General features: G+C 36.9%; 1 protein-coding gene across 2 annotated transcripts in view; it reads right to left on the bottom strand.

The window, feature by feature from the left end:
• Positions 1–20,800, bottom strand: part of COL4A5 (collagen type IV alpha 5 chain) — a 249,452-nt gene that overhangs the window by 118,225 nt on the left and 110,427 nt on the right. For both annotated transcript variants that reach the window (XM_068963385.1, XM_068963384.1), the window contains exons 2-3: positions 17,007–17,066; positions 2,830–2,919 (exon numbers count right to left, since the gene is read on the bottom strand). In XM_068963385.1, the coding sequence (XP_068819486.1) occupies positions 2,830–2,919; positions 17,007–17,066 (150 nt within the window). The remainder of the gene's footprint in view (positions 1–2,829; positions 2,920–17,006; positions 17,067–20,800) is intronic.

Raw genomic sequence — 20,800 nt, 5'->3', positions numbered from 1 at the left:
GAAAGTGAAAGTGAAGTCGCTCAGTTGTGTCCGACCCTTTGGGACCCTATGGACTGTAGCCTTCCAGGCTCCTCTGTCCATGGGATTTTCCAGGCAATAGTATTAGAGTGGGTTGCCATTTCCTTCTCCAGGGGATCTTCCCAATCCAGGGATTGAACCCGGGTCTCCTGCAGTGTAGACAGACTGGGATTTGCCACTGGAGCTATTTTGACTTCAATAGCGGTGGCCTTCTCCCCCATACATTCCCCTACCTTATACAAATTTTGCAGTTCCACTCAAGGACTCTACCCGCCAGGAGGGACTTCTGGCTGTTTGACTCCCATGATTATCAATGACTTTTACCCTCCCATCACCATGTGCACCCCACCTTGGGATATTTCTTTTGTAAAAGTCAGGCCTTTGACTTTCTGACCAATGTACATAACGGGGGCATGGACAAGAGACTTCTAAATATTCAAAACAGCCTCTCCCACTGAGCACATCACAGTAAAACAGAGTAAGAGTGGAAATCAAGGTAGATTGTGGTTACTCAGGAGAATAGTCTGCTCATGTTTATGTTCCTGGAAACCTTTCCCACTGTCAGGGCCATTCATTAGGAAAGGTTGTGTGCAACTTGTCCTTGAAAGTGAAGTGAAAGTGAAAGTTGCTCACTTGTGTCTGACTCTTTGCAACCCCATAGACTATACAGTCCATGGAATTCTTGGCTAGAATACTGGAGTGGGTAACTGTTCCCTTCTCCAGGGGATCTTCCCAATCCAGGGATCAAACCCAGGTCCCCCACATGCTAGCAGATTCTTTACCAGCTGAGCCACCTGGGAAGCACAAGAATACTGGAGTGGGTAGCCTATCCCTTCTCCATGGGATCTTCCTGACCCAGGAATCGAACTGGGGTCTCTTGCATTGCAGGCGGATTCTTTACCAGCTGAGTTACCAGGGAAGCCCCAACTTGTCCTTGACCTCTACTAAAGTCATTAATGATACCACTTCAGCTTTGGAAGCACAACAGACCAGCCTCACCAACCTGGTCTGAGTAGTACTGGATTAACAGCCTAGTCTTCAACTTCCTGCTGGCCAACCAAGGAATGGTCTTGCTATTGCCAGAACTTCATGACGAACCTACATCACTAAAACTGGCAAGGTAGAGCAGTCTATCACTAGACTTAAGAAAAAAAGTCTTCTGGCTCTCTAATTTTGATCAGATGGGCTATGGGCCATCTATTCCTGGCTTGGTAACTGTCTGAGCCGCCAGGGAAGCCCAGTGGTTGGGGCTGATGGTTAGACTCACTCCTCCAGGCAGGCCTGATCATCCTACTTGGAGTAATTTTGATCATGACCATGATCCACTGTAGCCTCATACTAATTATATTTTGACATAACTCTTCAAAGTCCGACCCATCCAAGTCCATGTTGGAGTGACCTGTTTCTAATTTGGGTCTTAAAAAATCAAGACATGAAATTGAGGAGTCTGGCTCCTGGCTAAAGACCTACGTGTGATTTTTCAGACCCAACCATAGGCAGTTACAAAGACCTCATGGTAAACCTCATATAGAAAAGCTGCCCATCCCATGCCAGAAAGCCTCATATAGGAAAGTGGCCCATCCCATGCCAGAAAGCCTCATATAGGAAAGCGGCCCATTCCACACCAGAATTAGTGCACAGCCAATGCATGTCAGTCTCTGAAGGGAGTTGTAGTTAAGGTATCAGTCCTCCTGGCTGGTCACGCTCTTATGCACATCTGCACTGAAAGGCCTCTTTATATGGAGCCTTGGTGAAGACATCTTTTTTTTTTTTTTTTCTCACAATTGTATGTAGTATTTTTATTTATTTTATTTTTTTAATTTTAAAATCTTTAATTCTTACATGCATTCCCAAACATGAACCCCCCTCCCACCTCCCTCCCCATAACATCTCTCTGGGTCATCCCCATGCACCAGCCCCAAGCATGCTGTATCCTGAGTCAGACATAGACTGGCCATTCGATTCTTACATGACAGTATACATGTTAGAATGCCATTCTCCCAAATCATCCCACCCTCTCCCTCTCCCTCTGAGTCCAAAAGTCCGTTATACACATCTGTGTCTTTTTTGCTGTCTTGCATACAGGGTCATCATTGCCATCTTTCTAAATTCCATATATATGTGTTAGTATACTGTATTGGTGTTTTTCTTTCTGGCTTACTTCACTCTGTATAATCGTCTCCAGTTTCATTATTGAGTGCAGGATGGGGACCTTGACTTTTTTTTTCTGTTCTCTGTACTTTTCCACTCCTAGCTCTTCCCTCTCTCCCTGCATCCATCCATTCCTCGGTATACAGAAAACAGCAGTTTTCTCCCTTCAAGCTTTCGGAGCAATGAAACAATTCCCCATGCTGAAGCATTTGACCCTCACTGGCACTTTTCCATGAGGAATAATGGAACAGTGGGGAAATACACACTTTCTCTGATTTATGTTTTGCTTATACACACTGTCACAGTAAGTGACTAAAGGCTTGACTGTTACTTTCATTTTGGCTTGTTGTCTTAACCAGTACTCTGACACCTGGCAGTTCAGCTCTCTCCAGTTCAGCTCCTGACAGGACTTAATTTTTGTTCAGGATCCCCATAACCACACACCATTAACAGTATCTTCCAAAAGCATTTGAATACAGCAGTAATATTTAGACCTTTACAAAAACCAACAATGAAGTATAAATTCTTGGCCATTCTACTGTTTTATTTAAATATTAGTTTCTGGCTATAATTCAGTAACTTTTTAATTCATCTGACACTTATCCCATATTAAGATGGCTTCATTTCTTTGGTATTACTGACTGGCAACTTCGCACGTACCTTTTGTCCCCGAGGCCCTGGGGGCCCTTCTGGACCTGGAAATCCAGGCAAACCTGGGTGGCCTTCCAAACCTGGAAATCCTCTCTCCCCCTGCAATTGAACAAGAAAGATAAGGTCACTCGTCAATTTTCAAGCAGAAGCATGGATGAGATTCAAACACATCAAATGACTATCTACAGAAGATTAATTTATTTATGCTAAATTCAGAGTATCTGGAGAAAATTGTACGATATGAGTAGAAAAACACAAACCGCTCTAAATTTATATCATATTTGGTAATGTAATCTCTTGCTTTCTCATAAAATTTAAAGGCTTATCAGAGATGAAATAAAGTTGAAACATACTGACATGAAGAATTTAACAGGGAAGATAGCAATAACTTCAGGAAGCTCGGTCTGAAGGGGTTACAATGAAATAAGTATGGTACACAGATGCAGAAGGTTAAAAGAACATCAGAGAAGATTTCAGGTTTGTAGTAGAGCATAGAGTTGTAGGATTATTAATAATGGAAATTAATTAACTGCTTAGTGACAAGTTAGCTAGAAAAGGGCTTGATAATATCAAGATCTTTATATATTTTTTCTGATTATAAAATTAAATTTTAAAAAAGGAATCCATGTTTGTTCTGGAAAAAAAAAAAATAAGAAAAAACCACCACTAATTATGACTCAAGTTCCAGTTCTGACCACAGCACTTATCAACACCAGCACAGGAGGCTGCCTACCTACTAGTGAGGATCCACCACATCTAATCAGCATCTATCAACAAAGGTTGCCTGATGTGCAAATCTCTACAACCAGATAGGTGGCAGCTACAGAGCCACCATGTGTACTAACATACCATTAGACAAATTAGTTAGTTAACTTGTATACAGTCAATTATGCTAAGAGTGTGAACCCCAACATCTCCACAGGATCCAATCACAGAAAGCAAATTCACCACTATTACATTTAAGAACCCCAAGGGCTCATAGTTGCAAGGCATGAGCTTCCAACTGCTTGGCTGCATGCAGTTCCTCTACTTTTCTGAGGCTTGAAGGTTGAGTCTCTGGCCAAAGGCTCTGGACCTTTTTCTGGGAAACCCTCTCCCCAGATTCTATCCACACTGACAGCCTAGGCAGCACATGAGAAAGACGAAGCATCTATATCTACAAGTTCAGTTCAGTTCAGTTCATTCGCTCAGTCGTGTCCGACTCTTTGTGACCCCATGAATCTCAGCACGCCAGGCCTCCCCGTCCATCACCAACTCCCAGAGTTCACTCAAACTCACATCCATCGAGTCGGTGATGCCATCCAGCCATCTCATCCTCTGTCGTCCCCTTCTCCTGCCCCCAATCCCTCCCAGCATCAGAGTCCTTTCCAGTGAGTCAACTCTTTACATGAGGTGGCCAAAGTACTGGAGTTTCAGCTTTATTATCATTCCTTCCAAAGAAATCCCAGGGCTGATCTCCTTCAGAATGGACTGGTTGGATCTCCTTGCAGTCCAAGGGACTCTCAAGAGTCTTCTCCAACACCACAGTTCAAAAGCATCAATTCTTCGGTGCTCAGTCTTCTTCACAGTCCAACTCTCACATCCATATGTGACTACTGGAAAAACCATAGCCTTGACTAGATGGATCTTTATTGTCAAAGTAATGTCTCTGCTTTTGAATATGCTATCTAGGTTGGTCATAGCTTTTCTTCCAAGGAATAAGCGTCTTTTAATTTCACGGCTGCAGTCACCATCTGCAGTGATTTTGGAGCCCAAAAAAATAAAGTCTGACACTGTTTCCACTGTTTCCCCATCTATTTCCCATGAAGTGATGGGGCCAGATGCCATGATCTTCGTTTTCTGAATGTTGAACTTTAAGCCAACATTTTCACTCTCCTCTTTCACTTTCATCAAGAGGCTTTTTAGTTCCTCTTCACTTTCTGCCATAAGGGTGGTGTCATCTGCATATCTGAGGTTATTGATATTTCTCCTGGCAATCTTGATTCCAGCTTGTGTTTCTTCCAGTCCAGTAGAGAGTGCTAAAAAGCTTAACTACACTTGTGTTAATAAGAACCATATACCTATACCAGATTCCTATCCTGAAATCTCGTCACACAATAGTCAAATAATGTTTTAGTCCTATCTAGCTGACAGAGCAGTATCATCCCAAGAAATACAGAACAGCAGCTACTGGAGCAATGTAGCAGAAAATTTGCAATAGCAACCTCCAGTCTTCAAAAGGTAGAAAGTTTCCTGCAGTAGAAACTATAGAAGGCTTCCATGAGGAGAGGGTATAAGAGGGTCCTCTCTAACCTAATTCCTAATACAGGAAGTAGGGAAGGATGACATTTGTTGCATGCCTACCCTTTCTACTGGTTGTCAGGTAATTATTTAATCCTTATAGCTAGCTAGATTTTAGTGTAATTTGCTAATAACACTCACTAACATAGAAATGATGTCGTGCACCTATTTCTGAAGGTTAAACTTAAGAAAACCTGGTTTGTGCTGCCTGCCCACATTTGGATTAAAAAAATTATTCTAATTTCTCCTTGTGGAATAATAGTCTTCTCTCTCTGCCTGTCCCTTAAATATTGGTATTACATTGAATGCCCTTCTTGACCCTTTCTCTGGGTTATCTCAAATATTAACATATTTTTTCCTAAAAGCTGGGTTCACAGGGCCAAATGTCTTAAACATCTCCTCTTGATGTTTAAGGCACCTAACACTCAACAATAACAATAGGAAACGTGTATTGAAAGCTTTCTATGTGCCAAGGTTCATTCTTAATTCTTTCCATGTTTCATCTTATTTAATCCTCCCAATGACAATATAAGGTAAATACTATTATTATTTCTACTTTATAGATGAAGAATTAAAGCAAAGAGAAGTTGAATAATTTTCTCAAAAGCAAATTTAACATAAACAACATTGAATTCATTATCTTTCAGCCATACTATTTATTTCAGGAAATAACATAATCCAGCTACCTTCACCAGAAATTTATAATAATCTCAACTCCATTCTCTCCATTTTCCTTTCATCTAACCAATTATGCTATGTTCATCATAGTATTCTTAGGGCCCAACAGAACAAATACACAGCAAATATTCATTCAGTGAATGAACTTCCTTCAGTTCAGTTCAGTTCAGTTGTTCAGTCGTGTCCGACTCTTTGTGACCCCGTGGACTGAGCTCACAAGGCCCCCCTGTCCATCGCCAACTCCTGGAGTTTACTCAAACTCATTTATGGCACATGCTTGCCTCAAAGATTCAGAAAAAAATAAGAGCTAGGATTAGGGAAAATTATATAAAAGATGACTTTTATTTGCAATAAAGCTGGCTTATATACAAGCTAGAATTTAAGAGAAGGATAATAGACTAATTTCAGTTCAGTTCAGTCACTCAGTTGTGTCCTACTCTTTGTGACTTCATGGACTGCGGCAACCCAGGCCTCCCTGTCCATCACCACCTCCTGGAGTTTACTCAAACTCATGTCCATTGAGTCAGTGGTGCCATCCAACCATCTCATCCTCTGTCGTCCCCTTCTCCTCCCACCTTCAATCTTTCCCAGCATCAGAGTCTTTTCAAATGAGTCAGCTCTGCATCAGGTGGCCAAAGTATTGGAGTTTCAGCTTCAACATCAGTCCTTCCAATGAATATTTAGGACTAATTTTCTTTAGGATTGACTGGTTGGATCTCCTTTCTGTCCAAGGGACTCTCAAGAGTTTTCTGCAACACCACAGTTCAAAAGCTTCAATTCTTCGGCGCTCAGCTTTCTTTATAGTCCATCTCTCACATCCATACATGACTACTGGAAAAACCATAGCCTTGACTTTTCAGATCTTTGTTGGCAAAGTAATGTTTCTGCTTTCTAATATGCTGTCTAGGTTGGTCATAACTTTTCTCCCAAGGAGTAAGCATCTTTTAATTTTGAAGTAGAAGCTACTTTGTGAGTAAGAGGTACAAATAAAAATTTTACAGGAAGGGCACTTTATAATCACAAGAAGAAAGTTATGTGATCATGGAAATAAAAAAATAAACTCTAAGAATAGTTTCTTGGGGCTTCCCTGGTGGTACAGTGGTTAAGAATCCACCTTGCAATGCATGGGACACCAGATTGAACCCTGGTGCAGGAGGATCCCACATGCCATGAAGCAACTAAGCCTGTGTGCCACAACTACTGAGTTTGCACTCTAGAGCCTGCGAGCTGCAAATACTAAGCCCACAAACCCTAGAGCCCAAAGTCCACAACAAGTGAAGCCACCACAATGAGAAGGTCCTGTATTGCAACTAGAGAGTAGCCGTCACTCACTGCAATTAAAGTCTGAGTGCAAAAATGAAGACCCAGCACAGACAAATGTGAAAATAAATACAAAATTTAAAAAAAAACCAGTTTCTCAAAACAGGTACACAATTAACACGAAAAATATTGGATTTCTGAGGATAGGAAAAGTAAAAATTAGGACAAACTGTCACAATGACAATTACAATTAAAATTATTTGAAGATTATACTACTATAAAAAGTAAAAATTATATAAACCTATGGGCAAAGCAATACTCTTAACAGACAAATGGAAACAATGACTTAATTAGGTAATGTAATTATAATGGTTTTATAATTATATAAATTATGGGCAACTGTGTCTTCTTTTGTGTAATATCTATTGTCTTTGTAATTACATAGCACAAAGAAATATTTGAAGTGATTAGAACAAGAATATGGATCTTTAGGAACTGTCAAAATGGAAATAATCTAGGTCAGAAGATCTCAAATTTTAGCTGGCATCAGAACCACCTGGACAGCTTGTTGAAACAAGGTTACCTGGTCCTGCCCCCAGAGTTAGATTCAGTAGGTCTGCTATGGAGCCTAAGAATCTGCATTTCTAACAAGCTCCCAGTAAATGCTGATGCAACTGGTAAAGGGGCACACTTTGTTTAGATAATATTTGACTGTGACATGAATTTCAGGATGTCAACTGATTGATTTCTTGTTCTCATCAGCAGTCTGGTGAATTTTGTTTTTAGCATTATGTACTTGAACGCATTCCTTTGGCAGAATGTACATGCTTCTGTATTAAACTTATTTTTAATTATATATATAATTATATATATAATTATATATATATAATTAACTTATATTTAATTTTTTTAAAAATAAGTTTAATACAGAAGCATGTACATTCTGCCAAAGGAATGCGTTCAAATACATAAATTTCACTTAAAGTACACAATCTGAAAATTTTTGTCATATATGTGACAACCAAAATAATGAACATATCTATCACTCATAAAGATTTCCTTGTCTTTTCAACAAATGGTGCTAGAAAAACTGGACGTTCCCTGAAAAAAAAAATTCGATACACACACCTTATACCTTCATAAAAATAACTCAAAATAGATCAGAGACTTAAATGCAAAACATAAAGCTCCTAGAAAATAACATAGGAGAAAACCTAGATGACCTAGGATGTGGTGGTGACATTTTAGATGCCACAACAAGGGCACAATCCACAAAAGAAATAATTGATAAGCTGGACTTCAAGAAAATGAAAAACTTCTGCTCTGCAAGAAACAATGTCAAGAGAAAGAGAAGACAAATCACAGACTGGGACAAAACATTTTCAAAAGATATATCTGATAAAGGACTGTTATCCAAAGTAGACAAAGAACTCTTAAACACTCAACAATAAGAAAACAACCTGATTTAAAAATGGGTCAAAGACTCTATGGGGCTCCCCTGGTGACTCAGACTGTAAAGAATCACCCTGCAGTATAGGACACCCGGGATTGATCCCTGGGTCAGGAAGATCCCCTGGAAAAGGGAATGGCTACCCACTCCAGTATTCTTGCCCGGACAATTCCATGGTCAGAGGAGCCTGGAGGGTTACAGTCCATGGGATCGGAAAGAGACACAACTAAGAGACAGAAACTCACTCACAAAAACTTTAACAAATACCTCACTGAAAAAGATATACAGATGGCAAGTAAGCATATGAAAAAATGCCCCACATCATATGTCATCAGGGAAATGGAAATTAAAAAAATAACAATGAGATCCCTTTACACACCCATTAAAATGGCCAAAATCCAAGGCATTGACAATACCAAATGCTGACAAGGATGTGAAGCAACAGGAACTCTCATTCATTACTGGTGGAATGCAAAATGGTGCAGCCACTTTGGAAGACACTTTGGCAGTTTCTTACAGAACTAAACATACTTTTATCATATGATCTAGCAATCGTGTTCCTTGATATTTACCCACAGGAGCTGAAAATTTATGTCCACACAAAAATCTGCATGTGAATGTTTATAGCAGTTTTATTCATAATTGCCAAACCTGGAAGCAACCAAGATGTTTTTCAGTAGGTGAACAGATAAAATGTGGTGCATTCAGACAAAGGAATATTATGAACATCAGTCCAGAAAGAAACAAGCTATCACATCATGAAAAGACATGAAGGAAATTTAAATAATATCACTAATTGAAAGGAGCTAATCTGAAAAGGCTGCATACCATGTAATTCTAACTATATGACATTCTGGAAAAGGTAAAATTATACCAACAGTAAAAATATCAGTGGTTGCCAGTGGGTACAGGTTGGGGAGATCAATAGAGGGAGCAGAGTTCTTCTTTAGGTCAGCGAAAATACTCTGTATGATAATTTAATATGGATGCCTGTCATTATACATTTTTCCAAACACACAGAATGTATAACACCAAGAGTAAATGCTAAGGTAAAATTTAAATTTTGGGTTATAATGACATAACAATGTAGGTTCATCAACTGTAACAAATGTACCACTATGGTATAGCTGGGGAGGCTATGCATGTGTGGGGGCAGGGCACATACGGGAAATTTGTATCTCTTTCGATTTTTCTATGAACCTAAAACCGCACAAAAAAATAAAATCTTTTAAAAATAACAATATTAAATGAAATATTATAAATATTAAAAATTTCCTTGTCCCCCTTTATGTCTTCCTCCTGCCTCTACTCATAACCCCAGGCAATAACTGATTTGCCTTCCATCACCAGGGATTAATTTTCATTTTTCAAAGTTTTTTATTAATGGAATTATACAGAATATACATTTTGTCTAACTTTTTACTCAGCATAATTACTTTGTGATTTAGAAGTGTGTCGGTAGTTCATTCCTTTCTATTGCTGAGTAGTAGAGTAGTATTCCATTGTGTGTATATATATATATCACCCTTGAACAACATGAGGGTCAGGAGTGCCAACCCCTGTGTGGTTAAAAATCTGAGTATAATTTTACAGCTGGTGCTCCAAATCTTCAGTTCTGTAACTATGGATTCTAATCAACTACAGACTGTATACTACTGTAGTATGTATTTATTGAAATAAATCTGAATATAAGTAGACCCATGAAGTTAAAATCCATGTTGTTCAAGGATCAGCTCTACTACAATTTGCTAAGATTCATTCACCTGTTAAAAGGCAGTTGAGTTGATTCCTGTTTCTGGCTATTACAAATAGAGCTACCATGATATCATGTACAAGGATGGTATAGACACATGCTTTCATTTCTCATGGGTAAATGCCTAGGAACAGAGGGGGTCATATGACAGGTTTATGTTAACCTGTTTAAGAAACTGCCAAACTTTTTTCCAAAGTATTTGCATCATTCTAGATCTCTACCAGCAATCTGTGATAATTTCAGTTGCTCCACACCTTTATCTGTATTTGGTATGGTTATGTTCTAATATTTACACATTCTTATACATTTATAGTAGTATCTCCTCATAGTTTTATTATACATTTCCCTAATTATTAATGTTGAGTAACTTTTCATGTGTTTGCTTGCCATCATCTATACGATGCCATCATCTATTCTTTTGGGAAGTGTCTTCAAATCTTTTGCCATCTTGTTTTTAATTTAATTTTACTTGGGGATGTTTATTATTTAGTTTTGAGATTTCTTTATATATTTTGGTTTCAAGATTCTTATCAGATAGGTAATTCATTTATATTTTTTCCTAGACTGTGAACTGTCTTTTCATTCTCTTAGTATTTTCAGAAAAGAATACATTCTTGGGGTTCCCTGGTGGCTTAGTGGTAAAGAATCCACCTGCCAATGCAGGACACACGGGTTCAATCCCTGATCCAGAAAGATCCCACAACTTGCAGAGCAACTAAGCTCATGCCCCACAACTATTGAGTCTGTGCTCTAGAGCCTGGGAACCCAACTAGAGTCTGTGCACCCTAGAGCCCATGCTCTGCACCAAGAAAAGCCACTGCAATGAGAAGCCCATGCATCACAACTGGAGTGTAGACCCTGCTCACCACAACTAGAGAAAGCCCGTGCAGCAATAAAGACCCAGCACAGCCAAAAATAAATAAATAAACTTATTTTTTTTAAAAAGATACATTTATGTGTTCCAATCAATACAATATTGTAAAGTAATTAACCTCCAATTAAAATAAATTTATATTAAAAAAATAAAGAAATCTTTTAAAAGATACGTTCTTTATTTTGATGAAATACAATTGATCAGTCTTTCTTTTACAGATCATGTTTTTGTTGTCATATCTAAGAAATATCTACCTAATCCAAAGTCACAAGGATTTTTTCCTATATTTTCTTCTGAAAGATTTGTAGACTTACATTTTATAGATTAAGGCTTTATATTTAGGTCTATGATCCATTTTGAGTTAATTTTTGCATATAGTACAAGCAGTGAGTCAAAGTTCATTTTTGTGAATATGCATATCCAGTTCTTCCAGTACTGTTTGTTGTAAAGACCATCTTTTCTCCACTGAATTGTTTTTGCACTTTCGTCAGTAAATCAATTCATCATGCACCTATGGGTCTAGCGACGGACTCTACTGTGTTCCATTCATCTATATGTCTATCTTTGTTTGCTATTAGCACACTATCATGTTTACTTTAGTTTATTCTAAGTCTTAGAATTGTGTAATATAGATATTTCAGCTTCATTCTTTTAAAAAGCTACGTTAGCATTTACACCTGAATTTTATTTAGTTTTTAAAATATTTATTTGTACTGCTGTGTTGGGTCTTAGTTTTGACATGTGGGATCTTTCATTGCAGCCCATACTCTCTAGTTGTAGTGTGTGGGCTTACTTGCTCTGCAGCATGTGGGAACTTAGTTCCCTGACCAGGGATCAAACCTGAGTACTCTGCATTGCAAGGCAGATTCTTAACCACTGTACCACAGGGAAGTCCTTACACCTGAATTTTGTGCATACTAAGTAGCTTCAGTAGAGTCCAGCTCTTTGTAACCTTATAGACTGTAGCCTGCCAGGCTCCTCTGCCCATGGGATTCCCCAAGCAAGAATACTGGAATGGGTTGCCATGCCCTCCTTCAGGGGGATCTTCCCCATCCAGGGATCTAACCCAGGTCTCACTCATTGCAGGGAGATCTTAAGATCTGAGCCACCAGGGAAGCCCACATTGGAATTTTAGAATCAGCTTAATTTCTACAAGAAAAGTAAGAAGGTCTATTAATCTATATATAAATTTGGAGAGAACTGGCATCTTAGTAATGTTGAGCACTTTAATCCCTAAACATGATATATATCTATGTTAATTCAGGTATTCATTTCTCTCAACAATATTTTTGTATTTTTCAGTGCACTGGACTTACACATTTTTGTCTGACTTGCTCCCATGTATTTCAAATTTCTGGGGCTCTTGCAAAAGGCATTTTTATAACTCCTATTCCCAAATTTTCATTGCTATAATATATACATATAAATGATCTTTATTGATCTTATCAGGTTTGTTTATTCTGATCTTTCTACACTCACAAAGAGCATTTTAGTATCGTTCACCTACAAAAAAAGAGTTTTATTCTTCTATTCTAGTATGGATGATTTTCCTTTTCTAGTCTTACTGCACTGGCAATGTTGAATAGAAATAGCGAGAGCAGACATGTTCCTGATCTTAGAAGAAAGGGATGTAGTCTTTCTCCACTGAATATAATTTTGGCTATAGGGGTTTGGTAGATGCTCCTTAAGATTAAGGAAATCCATTCTATTTCTAGTTTGCTGAGATTATCAGAAATTGATGATGAATTTTGGTAAATGCTTTATTTGTATCTATTGAGATAATTATATGGTGGGCTTATTTATGTTTAAATTTTTTATTCAGTTTTTTAACATGGTGAATTATAATTTTGATTTTCAAATATTAAACCTACTATGCATTACTTGCATAAACCCCACTTGGTAAGAACATATTATCTGCTTTATATGCCATTGGATCTGATTTGCTAAAATTTTGTTCTTCATTTCTGCAGCTCTATTAATGAGCTACAGTTTAATGATTTTTAACTTTTGTCTTTGGTTTTAGGGCATATTTGTTTCATAAAATTAGTTGGACATCAGTCCTTATCCCTCCACTGTCTGAGTTTATGCAAGGCTGATATTGTTTCTTACATAAATGCTTCATATAATTCCTCAGTGAAAACTTCTGGACTAGAATTTTTATGTGAGTGTGGGAAGGGTTTGATAATTCAATTTCCTTAGTAGATATAGAGCTATTCTTATTTTGTTTCATTTTGTTACTTACTTGGTTAGTGTTAGGTAATATGTGTTTCTCAAGTTATTTGTCCATCTTTCTTCAGTCTTCTTCATTCTGCTGTTAAAAGCCCATCTGGTAAATGAGTCTTTCTCATATTTTACTTTTTAAATCTAGATTTTTCTTTTCTTTTTCTTTTTTACACAATTTCCAGTGCTCTGTTGTGATTCTCTATCTGTTGATTTATTATTAGCAGAGTTCCCTTTAAACCAACAAATATATTTATCCTATCTGCTTTAAATTACTCTCCCTTTTTAATCATTTAATTTCACTGTAAGTCGCTGATTCATAGTGGCTGCTGCTGCTGCTAAGTTGCTTCAGTTGTGTCCGACTCTGTGCGACCCCACAGACGGCAGCCCACCAGGCTCCCCCGTCCCTGGGATTCTCCATAGTGGCTCGGTTTATGCTATTTAATCATCAGCAACAACAGCACTTATCTCACATGCTAGTAAAGTAATGCTCAAAATTCTCCAAGCCAGGATTCAGCAATACGTGAACCGCGAACTCCCTGATGTTCAAGCTGGTTTTAGAAAAGGCAGAGGAACCAGAGGTCAAATTGCCAACATCCACTGGATCATGGAAAAAGCAAGAGAGTTCCAGAAAAACATCTATTTCTGCTTTATTGACTATGTCAAAGCCTTTGACTGTGTGGATCACAATAAACTGTGGAAAATTCTTCAAGAGATGGGAATATCAGCCCACCTGACCTGCCTCTTGAGAAACCTGTATGCAGGTCAGGAAGCAACAGTTAGAACTGGACATGGAACAACAGACTGGTTCCAAATAGGAAAAGGAATATGTCAAGACTGTATACTGTCACCCTGCTTATTGAACTTATATGCAGAGTACATCATGAGAAACACTGGGCTGGAAGAAGCACAAGCTGGAATCAAGATTGCCAGGAAAAGTATCAATAACCTCAGATATGCAGATGACACCACCCTTATGGCAGAAAGTGAAGAGGAACTCAAAAGCCTCTTGATGAAAGTGAAAGAGGAGAGTGAAAAATCTGGCTTAAAGCTCAACATTCAGAAAATGAAAATCATGGCATCTGGTCCCATCACTTCATGGGAAACAGATGGGGAAACAGTGGAAACAGTGTCAGACTTTATTTTTCTGGGCTCCAAAATCACTGCAGATGGTGACTACAGCCATGAAATTAAAAGACACTTATGTTGATGTATGGCAAAACCAACACAATATTGTAAAGTAATTAACCTCCAATTAAAATAAATAAATTTATATTAAAAATAATTTTAAAAAGACCCCTACTCCTTGGAAGCAAAGTTATGACCAACTTAGATAGCACACTGAAAAGCAGAGACATTACTTTGCCAACAAAGGTCCATCTAGTAAAGGCTATGGTTTTTCCAGTAGTCATGTATGGATGTGAGAGTTGGACTGTGAAGACGGCTGAGTGCTGAAGAATTGATGCTTTTGAACTGTGGTGTTGGAGAAGACTCTTGAGGGTCCCTTGGACTGCAAGGAGATCAGCCCTGGGATTTCTTTGGAAGGAATGATGCTAAAGCTGAAACTCCAATACTTTGGCCACCTCATGCGAAGAGTTGACTCATTGGAAAAGACTTTGCTGCTGGGAGGGATTGGGGACAGGAGGAGCAGGGGACGAAAGAGGATGAGATGGCTGGATGGCATCACCAATTCGATAGACGTGAGTCTGAGTGAACTCCAGGAGTTGGTGATGGACAGGGAGGCCTGGTGTGCTGTAATTCATGGGGTCGCAAAGAGTCGGACACAACTGAGCGACTGAACTGAACTGAACTGAATACTTACTTTGTAACCAGTTGTCTAAAAATTCTAACATCTGTGTCATTGCAGAGTTAGTTTTCATTTATTGGTCGTTTTTTTTGACTATGGGTCACTTTATTCGTTACTTCACAGATCTTGTGTTAGTGTCTAGCAGGTTTTAATTGCATACTGGACATTGTACTTAATATGTACACACATCCTGGATTATTTTATATTGTCTGAAAAGTACTGAACATTTGTTTTAGGAAATAGCTAACTCGGCTGAGTTAACACTTAAAACTCCATTTTCCTTTCAATGGACAGCAGTTAAATCTGTGTTGCCTTATTGCGGCCTTTAAGCTGTTCCTTTTTACTGGGTTGAATGAATCCTCCTGTATACATATAAAGTTCAAGGTTCAACCAAGTATTTGGGTGACATTTCCAAGCAGATATTTGGGCTCTCCATTCTGTAACTCTCTATATTCCAGCATATCTCCCATCATTTTATAGCCATTCTGGCATCCTCAATTCTGTCCTTGACTTCTCAAGCCACTAGAACTGTGGTTTTCTGTCTGCCATCTTACCATCCGCTGCCACACAGACTGAAAGGTACACCCAGGATAAAAAGGTACATAAGTGCAAACATGCCCACTGTACTTGCCTTCTTTAAGAGGTAGAATTTGCTCTACTGTTTTCCTACTCTGGTCACTCTCCTATGCTATTAAATAGTTGTTATATTTTGTCCAGAATGTTCACTTCTTAAGAGTTAATCTGATAAAAGTCATTCCACTAATGTCAGAAATGAATCCCTCTTGGTCTTTTTACCACTACAGAAATTACCTTTACCATAAAACTACTCCCCTCAAACTAATGTTACTCAAATAATGGTTCTGTATAACACTCTTCAATTATTATTAATAGGTGTTCTGTTGGAAGGAAAGTGGGTTAAATAAAGCTTAGAAATATAACTTTGCAAAACAAATAGGTTTCTTTACTCCAGGACTTTTAAACCCCTTTAATATGCTAGTGTACCTTCTATATGCCTAAATGGAATATGCTCAAGATACTATCCTGAACTTTTTCTTATATAATTAGTAATGTTCAGTGATTCATTCAAAAATATTAAATTGAGTCTCAAAGAATGAAGACTAGAGTATGATCACCTTCCCCCAGTACAATTCTTTTTAAGCTACAGTTCACTATCCCTTTTTAAACACATCTAATTTCAGTGTCAGTCACTGATTCATAGTAGCTAGGTTTGTGCTATTTAATCATCACTAATACTTTGTAATCATCATATCTATACAGTAAGAATGCTGTTATGAGAAAAGTAAGATGAAAGTAGAGATGCAGCAATCATTAACTTACATGGACTAGACAAAAATACATGAAATTACCTAGTATGGTGTCTAGCATAGATTAGTAGCCTGATAAATGTTTTGTTCCTTAAGTGTTGTTTTTACTTTCTTTTGCCTATTAAGTCAATGATTACAAGATTCATCAGAGATTGGCAGACTATAGTTATCAGGCCAAATGCAGTCAGAAGCCCATTCTGTATAGTCCAAAAGCTAAAAATCTTTTTAACACTATTAAAGGACTATTTTTTAAAAAGGAGAAAAACATGTGACAGAGACCTTATGTAGCTCAAAAAGCCTAAAACATTTGCTATCTGGCTCTTTACAGAAAGTGTTTGCTGACTTCTGAGATATAGTCTAATCCCCATAGTAACCTAAAATAAGCAGCATAGTAAAATTCATTTTACTTAATTATATTTATCTGTTTATTTTATTATATTCATTTTAATTATATGCTGGGGTAGAAGTCCTATTTTTTTTAATTAAAATCAGTATTTTATTAGTTTTCTAAATTTTTGAAGGGTTAACTCATATCTTACCTTTTCTCCTTTTATACCACTACAGTCACACTTTGATCCTGGAGAACACCCATAGCAAGCCTATAAGGAAGAGAAAGAGGGAGGAAAATCATTAAATATGAACCTAAAAACCAGACTCTGACTTATGACTCAGATGAATTCAACAATCCAAACTTTGAAAACAACTACCATAAAAATATCTAAAAGGATAAATACTATAGACAATGTTTATCTCTGAGGAATCATCCATCTTCTATTGTATGCATTTCTGTTTGAACTCTTTAAAATGAGAAAATACAATACTTATAAAGTGAAAAATGTCTTTTTAAAAATGAAAGCAATCCATACAACTTCCCCTTAATATGATTTTCAGCTCTAAGGAACTCCTTTTTTTCTAACATCGCTTGTAAGAAATTACCTCTCAATCTATGTTAGCAAAGTCTTTGGCAACTAGCCAAAGATGATTGCCACTTAAAGTCCCTCGCTTTTCTGCATTCATTAGCAATCAGGGAGCATGAAATATATACTACCTTTTACCACCTTTCTTTCCTTTGCTTCCACTCTTTCATCACTAGTAGCTTAGTCTCTAATACCTCCAAGTTTGACTTCAGATGCTGTTCCCAGAGCCTAGGTGTCTTAAACAGCCACTACTAACAAGCTCATTCTCTCATACTAGGAACTGAAGTACTGGAGCCAGAAAAATATCCTTCTCCAAAATAAGAACCTTAGAACAAGAAGACAACAGATGATGTCTGCCATCCAGAACTATTCTTTACTCTTGCATGAAGGTGAACTGCTTAGAAAAACAAATAGTAATTAGTTTAACATATGTAGATAGTTCACCATTTATATAAAATAAGGGGTTGTGCTCATCAAATAAAAGAAATTTTTATGTGATATAAATATGTAAATGAATGTTTATAATGTTCAGCCTTGGGAGGCTATGATTTAAAATGTACTGTAGCCTCCTTCCCAACATTCCATGCTTTCCTTTACTCCAATCATTACCATAGTACCTTCCCCAATTCTTATCAAAGCGCTAACCTTGTTCTTCTATTTAAAACTCCTAACACACTCAGCCACAACTAGAAGTCACTCTCACGCTAGAATTCCTTTTCCTAATTATAACAGCAAATAATAATGGCTTGATATTGGGGGAAATCTCCCACTCACATTGCAAAAAGCTGTTTCAGTAAAAGATGTGCATTTGACATTTCTAATGAAACTGTTATATGTCTATAATTATTCATAGGTGATTAAGTTATACACTCTAGTTTTAGTGTTATGTATCAACTACATTACAGGTTAAATAGACTTATTCAGACTTACTTATTCATCAGATATAAACTGAGCATTATAAGAAGTCAGAAAACACGTTAGGTGTTAATATTGACTAAGGCACACTCATTCTAACATATATAACTAATTCAACAAATACATATTGATCACCTGTTATGTGCCAGCCACTTGGTTACGTTAGATGCAGGTAGTGATACAAAGACAGTATATCACTGCTCTCTAATGGGTAGGATAATCCTATACATAAATATTACATTACAAATTGTCACAAACAGACATCAATTTAAGATATTTAGTAGTGTTCTGTGCAAACATGAATTCTAGATTCCAAAGTAAAACTTAAAAACTTTAGAATTTATTGATTCATGAGAGTAGTTATATTCACTGAATTAGACTATATTAACAGCATTCAATTATATGCATTAATGGAGTAAAGATAGTGATAATCAAAAATGACTGTAAATCTAAGAATTAACCTTGACTTTGCATTATAAATGTAAATATATTTGCATAGACTTTTGGTTCTGTAAGTAAAAGGTGGTGTAATATTCTATTGTCATCTATCATTAGCAGTTCTATCTTTTTATGTGTTATCTGTATGTTATATATCATATATGTATATATTTATAATACTGCATGTGTGTGTGTGTTAGTTACTCAGTTGTGTCCTACTCTTTGTGACTCCATGGACTGTAGCCTACCAGGCTCCTTTATCCATGGAATTTCCCAGGCACGAGTGCTGGAGTGGGTTGTCATTTCCTTTTCCAGGGGATTTTCCTGACTCAGGGATCAAACTTGGGTCTCTCGCATTGCAGGAAGATTCTTTACCATCTATCTGAGCCACCAGAGAAGCCCATAATACTGAATATTTTCACTTATATGTGGAATCTGAAAAGTAAAACAAACTAGTATATATAGCAAAAAAGGAAATAAACTCAGATATAGAAAACAAATTAGTAGTTACCAGTGGAGGGAAAGAAGAGGGGAGAAGGGAGATAGCGATGGGGATTAAGAAGTACAAGCTATTATGTATCAAATAAATAAGCTACTAGTATATATTGAACAACACAAGGAATATAGCCAATATTTTTTAACAACTATAAATGCAGTATAAATTTTAAAATTGTGAATCACTGGTTGTACACCTGAAACTTATATTGTAAATCAACTATAGCACAGTTAAAATTTTTTTTTAAAAAATTAAAGGAGTTCTAACATTTAAAATACAAACTAAGTTCTTGAAAATAATTTAAAGCAACAACCTAATAGGATTTCATCAATATGGAGAAGATAATATGCAACTTGTCTTTATAAATGCATTTCTGATTTTTCAGTATCCAACAATATTCTTCAACTTGTAATATTATTTATAAACAAACAATAAAACTTTAGTCATGCATTCCATTTTGGAAGTGATTTTATACAAAGATTTTCTAGAAATTAATAATCTCATCATTTTGCACTTCTTTATAACTTAACATGTGGTTATACTTTAGAGAGGTCCCTGCTTAAAACATTTGGTGGCTACAGAAAAATATGCTTGAATTCAATTTGAAAATTTAATTTATATTCTATTTATTCCACCTAGGTTATGAAAATGACTCCAGTACCCAGTTCAAGAAACAAAAGGAAACTGTAATACATAAACCAACCACTAGATGCCACTTTTCTTACAGTTATAATCGTGATGCTCACAAGGAAATAGCTTCAATTTGACATCTGCTAAATGGAACAATTTATTTTTTATCAACATCTATCAATACTGATTAGGTGCTTAATAAGAACCAAGCACAATATTAGGGCTGAGTTGTACAAAAAAATTAATGAGAGCTGCCTTTAAGGAACTTACAATCTAGTAAAACAAAACAAGTCAGGCCCAAACAAATGAAAAGAATACTTAATATAATGCAATAATGATATAGCATACAACAGGAAGAGAAAAAGCTCCAAGATGCAACAAATACATCCTGATTTTACCTCAGGAACTGACTCACTACGTGACTACAGATAAGTCATTCCTGTACCCTAGAGTTCAGGCTTCTCTTTGGTAAACTTATAGAGACAGACAATATATCTTTAGGTATTTTCTAGCTTTTATAGTCTGTGATTCAGTAGGATTTACCGAGTGAAAATGAGTTGTATAATCAATAATTGTTATCAAACTTAAGAGACTTCCTTTGAGCTTGGGAGTGTTCCTAATGGCTCTGCAGAAAATGTAAATAGCTGCATTCCAATTTTTTAAAATGTAGTAGAAATGTATCTAGAGCAAAATGGCCATGCTAAGCAATAAAATTATAATACAAATTTTTGTGAACAAAAAACAATATTAAGTACCTCAGTCTAAAGGACTTCTTAAGTCCATAGGGGAAAAGTACTGTAGGAGTTAAGTTTTAAAAAAATAAACTTTCAAAAACTGTGGAAAAACTATTCTACAAAGTCACTGAAGACTGTTGAAGCAAGAAAAGCAGTGCAACTATAGCAATGTTGTACACTTTTTAGTGTGGGAGAAAATAATA

The sequence above is a fragment of the Capricornis sumatraensis genome, chromosome X (assembly GCF_032405125.1).
Source record: "Capricornis sumatraensis isolate serow.1 chromosome X, serow.2, whole genome shotgun sequence".
Lineage (NCBI taxonomy): Eukaryota > Metazoa > Chordata > Mammalia > Artiodactyla > Bovidae > Capricornis > Capricornis sumatraensis.
The sequence above is the reverse complement of the archived record's forward strand: the minus strand, read 5'-3'. Positions and strand labels throughout refer to the sequence as shown.